General features: G+C 43.9%; 1 protein-coding gene across 1 annotated transcript; it reads right to left on the reverse strand.

Moving 5' to 3' along the window:
• Positions 1-635: 635 nt before the first annotated feature.
• On the reverse strand, positions 636-9,964 carry Rpp40 (ribonuclease P/MRP subunit p40). Its single transcript, XM_051170038.1, has 8 exons — positions 9,815-9,964; positions 8,127-8,271; positions 7,397-7,465; positions 5,785-5,880; positions 5,082-5,207; positions 2,649-2,847; positions 2,404-2,538; positions 636-1,152 (listed from the first exon to the last, which is right to left on the reverse strand). Exons 1-8 carry the CDS (start codon positions 9,935-9,937, stop codon positions 954-956), a joined length of 1,092 nt encoding a protein of 363 aa, XP_051025995.1. The 5' UTR covers positions 9,938-9,964; the 3' UTR covers positions 636-953.
• Positions 9,965-10,186: the final 222 nt, after the last annotated feature.

Consider the following 10,186-nt stretch of genomic DNA (forward strand, 5'->3'; position numbering starts at 1 on the left):
CATACCAGTGTCACATAAGCACATGAGCAACGCCCTGCATGTACTAAGAGTCAAGATGGCTGTTATGTCAGCAAGGAGCCAGCCTTAGCCTACCAGACAAGCTATGGGTGCTGAGGAGCAAAGCCAGAGATTCACTTAGGAGCCCAGAAGATGGTGAGTGAGTCCCAAATGTCAGGTGCTGAGATTCTGGAGCTACCCTCCTAGACTTTGGTTTTGTTTAAGTGTAGTTCTTCCCTTCCGCTATAAGAAAGTTTTTAACTTTTATTTTATATAAAGTCGTGGTTACGAAAGTTTGCACTTTTTCAAGGGATGCTGAAGTTTAAGTAATGTAGGCAGTACCACTCCTAAGCAGTGGTCCTGGGCTCAATAAGAAAGCTAGGCAAACTGGGCGTGGTGGCGCACGCCTTTAATCCCAGCACTAGGGAGACAAAAGCAGGTGGATCGCTGTGAGTTCAAGACCAGCCTGGTCTACAAAGTGAGTCCAGGACAGCCAAGATAACAGAAACCCTGTCTCGAAAAACAAAAAACAAAAACAAAAACAAAAAAAAAAACAAACAAAGCTAGGTGAGCAAGCCGGTCAGCGGCATTCTTCCATGGCCTCGGCTTTAGTTCTTGTCTCTAAGTTCCAGCCTCAGTCCCCCTTGATGATTGACTGTAACCTGGCCTTTCCTCCTAGAAGCTGCTTCCGGTCAACAGAAAACCAAACCAGAACAGTCAGTACATGAACACCGTAGTCTGTAGTATGCAACACCCTGTGCTCAACTGAAAAACCAGCTCAGAGCTATTCACTGGATGAGCAGCCAGGGCACAGGGTTGCCCAAGAGCGCAAAGCAAGCAAATGCTGATCTGAGAAGCTAGCCACTGTAACAAGTCTGGGTGATACATAACCCTTTACAATGAGGAAGTATGACAACAAGCAAGCAAGCATGGATCTGAGTTTTGCATATTTTATTTTATGGTGGGCAGTCATCATTTGCCCCAACAGCCATCTGAAGCCAATAGTCCCGATTATTAAAAATCACAAAGTTATATAAGTGTTCTCCTCCTTTCTGGAAGCCATGTTCACTCTCTCTCCATGAAACAGGGCTGTCTGCAAAGCCCTGAACTGTCAAGGTGACCCACGGAGCTAACTTCGGCTCATCAAAGTAGTGACTGAGAAAGAAAGAAAAGTCTTATAAACAAGCAGTCAGGAACAGCCACATTAAAAAAAAAAAAAAAAATCCAGGATTAGGGATATTTCTAATGTCCTAATTAAGCCGAGACTCTATTTTGATTTATAAAAACTAAATTTACGTGAATTAAATGCTATATTATGAATTCCATAAAGATTAATTAACAGAAAACAACCTCAGCAGCACTTACACACAACCTGGAAAATCATTTAAGCCCAAGAAACAGTTTCTGTCCTGTCCTAGTTCCCCTCCTATAAAGGTGGATTTTATTTGTTTGATTTTAAATGTGCGTGTCTGTGTGCTGGTCAGAAGATGTCTGGCAGGCCCTGGGGATCCTGGGATCAAACTCAGGATGTCAGTTCCGGCTGCATGGGGCTTCACCCACTGAGATATCCTTCTGGCCTCTCTCTCAGGAAAAGCAATATTCTTTCTGGGGCAAGGACCTAGTGCTCAACATTTGCCCTATCACGCTCAAGGCCTTGAGTTTGATTCCCAGCAAGGAAAGAAAAGACCAAAAGAATCTAGGGTCTCTCTATGTAGCCCTAGCTGTCCCAGGCTGACCTCAAACTAATCAATTTCCCTCTGCCTTCCCAAGTGTTGGGATTAAAGGCATGCACCACCATGCCCAGGCTCCTACTCAATTTTGAATAAAAGATTTTGCAGAATTCTTAAAGTTAACTTAGATTATAATTTTTCCCATAGAATACTGAAATGTTTTCAAGTAGTGCCATACTTCTGTATCAAAACGGCTCAAAACAGAAGCAGAAAAATGAGCAGCTGGTTTCAAGAATTCTACTGAGTCTCTGCTTTCTCTTTCCACACGGGTTTAAGTAACTTCCAAATAGCATTTTCTCTATCAGCAAGAATAACTATGTCAGGCCCAGAGAGATGGCTCAGTAGTTAAAAGCCCTTATCTGCAGAGGACCCAAGATTGCTTCCCAGCACACACACAGGCAGACTCACAAGTGCCTGTAACTCCAGCCCCAGGGAATCTGCAGCCCTCTCCTGGCCTTCACTGGCACTTACACGCATGTGCACATAAAGAAACGACATCTTAAAAAAGATGAGGTTGGTTTCTGTTGTTTGTTGTTACTATACTTTGAGCCAAGCAATGAAAAAAGGGATATAAAGGTGTATGAGGGGCCATCTGCCTTATACCACACTAATAAAAGTCCTTAGCGCCCCAACATAGCACCAACTAGTGAGAGCCACAGGCAAGAAGAGTTCTCACCACAGCTGTTCCAGCAGGACATGTATCTTCTGTGGCAGTATGAAACCTGTGATTGTACACAGACAAGCTTGGGCTGTCGCTGTGCTTGGCTGAGGACAGCAGTAAGTTGATATGAAATTATAAGGCTGGTTATTTCTGCCAGAAACAAAAGAGAGAAAATGTACTTACAACTACTAAATAATCATATCCAAAGTATTAAACTCTTACAGAAGACAAGCAATGAACTCCAGAGTTCATATACCCACAAGTCCGCATTGCAGAAGACAGCACCAAGCCAGTCAAAGAGCTCCAGGGCACTGCAGGCCTCTTCTGGTTCCCCTGCAAGGGCGCTGCTCTGCAGCACTGGACACTGCAGCTCTCTCACTGTGCTCAATGCCACTTTTGGCTGATGCTCCTGAATTTGGTATTTGGAAAAGTATGACATCATTGTTGGTTCTTCGGCACCTTAAAATACACCAAATAAGGCTGAGTCAACATTCTTACAACTTGGATGGATCTTGACCCAACTCCATTCCCTTTTTCTTTTTGTGTGTTTGGAGACAGCATCTCAGTATGTAGCTGGCCTCAAATGCACGATCCTTCTGCCCTTCCCTTCACAGTATGTATTACGATGCCAGACACCTTCCCCATTGCATTTTTAGTTATGGGGAACAGGTAAGATTAAGTAAAATGGAAGTCAGGCAAAGCTGTCTCCTAATTACAATCACTTGAAATTGCTTTCCAGTGTTTATGCTAAAGTACCACAAACAATTACCTTCTTCACTTTTCCTGAAAATACATGGTGCTTTCAGTCCAGGCCCATATTCATATAGTAGTTTTAGCAAAACAGTCTCAACTTCCTATATAAACTCCAAAGTATTCCTTATATAGAGATATTAGTGAACTCTACAGAAAGGAGTTTATTTGTACAATCTAGTAAGAAAAGCAAAGGAACTGATGACAGAATCTCATGCTAGCCATCCCTGAAGACCCAGGAAAGTCCCCTGTATCTTTAGAGACGTTTGTGCATGCAACAGCCTTGGAAGACAGAACAGACACCCCTCTCAGAGTACAGGACAAGCTGGCTTACTGTCCAGTAAGATAGAAATAATGGCTTCCCTCCTATCTGTGGGCAGAGCAGGCAGGTTGACTCCCACTATAAAAGAACTGGGTTCCGAGCTGGGCGTGGTGGTGCACGCTTTTAATCCCAGCACTTGGGAGGGCAGAGGCAGGCAGATCGTTGTGAGTTCGAGGCCAGCCTGGTCTACAAAGAGAGTCCAGGACAGTCCAGACTACACAGAGAAACCGTGTCTTGAAAAACCAAAAAATAAAAATAAAAAAAATAAAATCTCTGTTCCTGCTCTGTAATGCAACCCACCATGCATGTCACAGACCATATCTGTGACACCTTATGCCCGCTGGGATTTGGCGAACTTCTCCTACATGTTGATTAATTCCAGGTGTCAAGCTGGATTGGCAGTAAAGCTCTTGTCTAGGTGTGTCTAAGGATGTTTTATAAGGAGAATGGCACGTGAGTTCACCAGCTGAGTAGGGAAGCCCCACTCTTAGGGTGGGTGGACACGTGGGTCAATCCAGTGGCTGGGGCCCGGAGAGAACAAAAAGGCGGAGGTGAGGTAAATGCACTGTGTCTCCTGGGACTGAGACACCTGACTTCCTGCTCCTGAACATCAGCCTCCAGGTTCGCAGGCCTTTGGCCCTGTTCTGAGAATGGGTGGCATTATCAGCTTGCAAGCAAGGCTTCCACATTTGTCAACAGCTACCACTGGGAGGAATCAAATCCTTTGTCTTTGACTCTGGACTTGCATCTACCACACTTTGGCTGACTTTGCTGGCTGGTAGAGGGGGTGACATCTCAGACCATTCTTAGTTTCTCTGGGATTAGCAGTGTAGGAATAAGATGCTACACCAATCCCACTGCTCAGATAGTCCTCAGAGAAGTTGCCAACTGACAGAAATGGTAGTAAGCATCTTTCCCCTCTTGTATTATCAGCAGAAGGAGAGGCACCAAGTATTATAAAATTAGGACAGAGAGCAAGAGTGTCCAGGAACTTTGCACAAGGAGCAGGCAGATGGAGAGAGCTCCAAAATGGACTACAGTTCCCTGTGCTCCAAAGGACATACTACGCCACATAGCTGACAATGATCAGATTTGTTACAGTCTTTTAATGAGCAAAGACAAGCTTCTAAAAGGAGCAATACATGTGGAAGTTGTAAGCAGGTTAATACTACTTGATGCACATAAAAGCTGGCACTAAATTTAGTATTCTAATCAATTAAAAGTCATAACAAATGCTATTTGACATTTAATAGTCTGCCTGGGTTATTATCCTGCAAAAATGATAAACAGATCACATACATATAATTATAGTTGGTGCTGATTTAAAATATCCTAGCCAAGGCTTTGTAAGGTAAGAACAGGGAAAGAAAGGAACTGATTACACATTAGCTATTCTGAAGCCACTGGGAAGCTCTCTGGGTCTGCAGATTGCCTCAGACCTAGATTACCCTGAACCAAGGATGCCGAGGACATCTGGAAAGCTAGGACAGGTCCAACGCAATGCCCACACACCTATGTAAAGAATATCCCTTGACCACAGCAGAACATCACCATTCACCTGTTCTGCCTAACAGTTAGATTTCAAAAATCATTGTATCGTTACATAACACGTACTTCATACCTGTACTATGCCAAGCCAGAAGAAAGTCAAACTTCAAAGGCTTCTTTTCTTTGAAGGACCAAGATATTCTTGCATACTTCTTAGAATCCAGGTTAAGGGACAAATCCATTAAATCAATGGAAATGACTTAAAGTAGAAAAAGGAATAAATACTTGTCTCATTCAAATTATACATAGCTTACACTGTAGAGAAATGTCTGTTTTGTGTACGTTTATAAATAGTACATATTATTTCGTTCTTCATCCCTTTGGCTCATCAAAAACATACTCCCTCCATGGGTTATTTCTAGTGTTGAGAGCTGCTACTATGGTTGTTTTAACCTACCCACGTAAGTGGCGATCTTAGTTACTGATGTCCACACCAGCCAGTGTCATCAAACCTACCTCCTCACTTATGACTGAACTTCTCCAAGTAATCATAAAGAAACTGTGTTCTAAGCACACTAAATTGTTCATCTTCCAGCATGCAAGGGACTAGTCCAGTCCTACAACCGTTATTAAATGCAGTGTACAGCCAAAGAGAAACAATTCAATTGTGTCAACTAATCCCCCAGGAAGAGCATTCAATAGCTCCTTGAGTCAGAATTTAAAGGCAAGAAAGAACTATGTTTTTCCGAACAGAGATCAGAGGTCAGGCAAATATTTACATTTTATTACAAGAAAACTGACTTGCTCGATGCCAATGGAGCACACGCAATACTTACTAAACTTCATAGTTTTTCTGCCAGAATAGCGAGATGGATGGCCTTGAAGTCCAGTTTCTTCATAAGTATCTTTATCCAGTGACAAAATTAATTTCCCTATAAATCAAACAATAGTTGCCATAAGAAATGTTGAATTTTGGCTGATAGTCTCTAAGTAAGCTAGGCAACTGAGCAATGAAATGGGAGTATAAGTACATATAAAAAACTTATTTTTAGAGCTGGGCGTGGTGGCACATGCCTTTAATCCCAGCTCTCGGGAGGCAGAGGCAGGCGAATCGCTGTGAGTTTGAGGCCAGGCTGGTTTACAAAGTGAGTCTGGGACAGCCAAGGCTAACACAGAGAGACCCTGTCTTGAAAAAAAACAAAAACAAAAACAAAGCTTATTTTTAACACATTAATATTATCTAGCAATGTACCCAGCTGGCCTGGAACTTTCTGCATAGCTTGGTGATACTGTCTAGCATATATACATATGTGGATAATTCAATAGCAAAACTAGAAATAATTATACTTGTATTGAGGAAGAAATCATCAAACTATGGTCTGTATATTGTTTCAAATACTTTCTTTAAATTTTATTAGTTTGCCAGGCGTGGTGGCGCACGCCTTTAATTCCAGCACTCAGGAGGCAGAGGCAGGCGAATCTCTGTGAGTTCAAGGCCACCCTGATTTACGGAGTGAGTCCAGAATAGCCAAGGCTACACAGAGAAACCCTATCAAAAAAAAAAAAAAAAGATTAGTTTAATTTAATTTAATGTGTACTCGTATGCCTGGGTGTAAGTACACCAAGGAGCCTGTGACATCAGAAGAAGGTGTCAGATCTCCTAGAACTTGAGTTGTGAGCTGCCACGTGGGTGCTGGGACCTGAACCTGGGTCCTCTGCAATGGCAGTAATCAGTCTCAGCTGCTGAGCCATCTCTCCAGCTCCTACTTCAAACGCCTTCAAAGTATTTAATACCTATAAAGCTAGGTAGAGATGTGCTGGCTCATGGTTGTGACCCCAGCACTTGGAACGCTGAGGCAGGGGAATGAAAACCTGGGGCCAAGGTGATCTGAATGGCAAGATACCATCCCCCCAAAAGACAAGAGTACACACAGATGCAGGAACATGTCTGTGTCATGCACCTTTGGAAATAAGAATACTAACGAACAATGTCACATAACCAGCATTAAAATTTTTAGGCTTATAAATTCATAGAAAATTCTGGAAGATTAAACACCAAACCACCCCCATCTAAGAAGGAAGTCAGGATCACAAAGAGGGGCTTCATTTTACTCCGTTTAGAGCTATATGACTTGACTTTAAAAAAATTATAATTTATTATTTCTACGTGTATGAATGTTTTGCCCACATGTATGTCTGTGCACCATGTGTGTGCCTGGTGCCTGTGGAAGCCAGAAGACGACACTGGATTCCCTGGAACTGGAATTACAGTTGGTTGTGAGCCAGCAGGTGGGTGCTGGGAACTAAATCCTGGTCCTCCAAAAGAGCAGCCAGTGTTCTTAACTGCTGAGCTGTCTCTCCTCCACCTCCCTTAGCATTTAAAAAAAAAAAAAAAGGTCCTATTTCTTCTCTAATTGAAGAAAGGAGGAAAGAAATGGATGTTGTCACCGTTCGTTAGGAGAGCTGCAGTATTATCTTCATCGATACTTGTATTGTAGGTTAACGCAGAGAATGAACCTGTGGGGGGAAAAGTAAAAAAAAAAAGTAGTTCCGACAAGCCTGCCCAGCACTTGTTGATGGATTATTTTTCACATGACAACAAATCTTGCAGGTGGATAACAGTAGCTAACACAGCTCTAACCCACTCAATAAACACGGCAGAGATAAGTTGATACACACGCCTGCTAAATTCCAGCCGGATTACCCACTACTCGGGTCGCTTTGTGCCAGTTCACTCTCAACAGGCTGAGAACGGACCCAGCATAGACAGTGTAACCCTGGAGATTCCAGCAGGAAGGTGCACGGTAGACGAGGCAAGAGGACAAAACTTGGATGCAAAGCTCTAGGCAAACATTCAGAAACTACTTAAGCAAGTTAATTATTCAAAAGCTACTTAATCTTCATCTGCTATGTAGGGACTCAACCTAGGTCTCTGAGTTATCTCAAGGACTAATTAAATTTGGTAAGCTTTGTAGCCATCACCTAAAGAGGACACACACAGGACACAGGAGAATGACAGTACTGATGGATGGAGAAATGAGGAGTGCAGCTGGCCACCCGGCCTATGCTCCACAGGCTCTTTTGAAAACAAGCGAAGAGCCCTAGTATTTTGCTGTGGTCCTTCCTCTAGCTTTTCGTCTTGCCTTGTTCATATGAGACACTAGATGCTTTTTCTCACCTTTCTTTACAAAGGTGCTGATGAATTCGTGTGTAAGGAATTCATGAAGAGGTAAGTTCTTCACAGAGTAATAGGGTCCAATTTCCATGACCAGGCCTTTCAGTTCTTTTGATAGAAGCCCACATTCCGGAATAAGAAAGGAAACCTATTGGAATGTACAAGTACAAACAAAGCCATATTTTATGAAGAGTAAGACCATTATTTTTAAAAGTGAAATATCAAAAATTGCTAGTTATTCCTTCACAGGTTTTACTGGGACATAAAAACACAGGCAATAGCCCCAACGCCCACCCCCAGCCCCTACACAGGGTTTCTCTGAGTATCCCTGGCTGTCCTGGAACTTACTCTGCATAATCAGGCTGGCCTTGAACTCAGAGATCCACCCGCCTCTGTCTGGGATTAAAGTTGTGCACCACCACCCTGCTTGGCAGCAAATCTTTTAATCTATGAATCCCAGGCAAACATATATTTGACTACTAAAGTTTTTCATTTCTGCGTTGCAATGTGACCCAAGAGACCAAACAGAAATACTGCCTGAACTTTATCTTTTGCATATAGGCAATATATGTTATGTCCTTCACACTTTGTATTTGAGGAAATACAGCATAATTCAACATGCCTTGATTTGTTTACCCTGGAGTAATGAAATCAAAGGAATTGCTCCCGGGAGCATAAAGAGTTTAGGGACATTCAGTCAGTAAGAAGCTACATAGGAGAGAGCGGAGACTGACTCTGACATGAACTCCGGTGCCCCTATTTGACTGACCACTTCCCTTTGATGGGGAGACCCGGTGGCACTCAGAGGAAGGGTAAGCAAGGTACAGGCATGAGACCTGACAGGCGTGGGGGAGGAGGTCCCCTTCTGCCACAGGCCTAGGGGAGGGGAAAAAAGGGAGGGGAGAAAGGAGGGCGGGGGGGGGGGGAGAAGTGAGGGAATAATAATTTAGATGTAATCTGAATAAATTATTTAAATACAATAAAAAAAAGAAGAAGCTACATAGAAGCAGAAGTGCTCCCGGATACTTCCATTTCTTGATAAACGTAACAGGACATTCCTGACCACAGGGATGAACTTTCAACCAAAAAGAGTAAAATCCGCGCGTATTTAAAATGATCCGAAGTATACATCTAAAGTTCGTACCGTAAAGCTCCCACAACCAGCCTGTTCCTTCAGCTAATGTCTCTAAGAAATCGATCGGAGCAATATTTAAGGTGTAAAATGCTCAAGCCCTTATCGTCTTAAGGTAGTTTTCTTAAGAGTTCCTCGGTTGTCAAACCGCGTGATGAGCCTCAAGCTGAGCCACAGAAAGACCTACTCAAACTTTGGGCGAAAGTCAGCAACATGTTGTGCAGGTTACACTCCTAACCCCTCTTGACTTGCTTAAACCTTTATTGAGCTATGGGGGACTCAAATCCAGAACCAAGCGGTAACCAGCCAAACCTTCAACCCAAAACTCCGCGGTTCCTCAAAGGACCGAGCACCGCCCTGTGTCTGGCGCATGCTGGGAGTTGTAGTCCTTCACAACCCTAAGAAAGGCAGTCGGCAAACTGAAGAGACTACCGTCCCCAGCAAGCCGGAGGGCGAACTCCGCCCGCCTCGCAAGCCAAGGAGGTCCGGCCGGGTGCAGCCCAGAGAGGCTCTGTTTTTAACCTCTCCAGGCCTAGGGGGCCGGGTGGACCTGACTCACCCTGTAATTATGATAGTGCGTCTCCACGAGATGCTTATGGCGAGATTTGCCGTGGTTGAAGTTGGACTTCTCACAAACCAATAAGTGCCGGGGCGCCTCTTGTAGCCTGCGAAGCGTGGCCATGTTAAGCACGAGTCTAGACGCTCCGCCCCCTCGTCCCGCCCCTCACCATTAGGCTCCCTTTCTGACCACGCCCTCCCCTGCCACGCCCTACCCCTTCTTTTTCTGCGCTCCTTTTTACTTTGCTGTCAATGCCTCCAGGTTTTGGGTAGTAAAGTGAGGTTTCCTTATGCTTGGAAAGAACTCAGAAGCCTCTCTGACGGTTCTCAAGAACCTGGCACATCCACGCTGGTCTCACGCTAGAAGAGCTCC

This window comes from Acomys russatus, chromosome 3 (genome assembly GCF_903995435.1).
Source record: "Acomys russatus chromosome 3, mAcoRus1.1, whole genome shotgun sequence".
In the NCBI taxonomy this organism is placed as follows: Eukaryota; Metazoa; Chordata; class Mammalia; order Rodentia; family Muridae; genus Acomys; species Acomys russatus.

What these genes read in the sequence shown, in the direction of transcription:
- Rpp40 (XM_051170038.1), bottom strand. Translation starts at nt 9,937, where the DNA reads ATGGCCACGCTTCGCAGGCTACAAGAGGCGCCCCGGCACTTATTGGTT. An exon ending in CAGCACCTTTGTAAAGAAAG is followed by an intron (nt 7,466 to 8,126) that starts GTGAGAAAAAGC and finishes TTCCCCCCACAG; the next exon opens with GTTCATTCTCTGCGTTAACC. An exon ending in CAGAAAAACTATGAAGTTTA is followed by an intron (nt 5,208 to 5,784) that starts GTAAGTATTGCG and finishes TTCTACTTTAAG; the next exon opens with TCATTTCCATTGATTTAATG.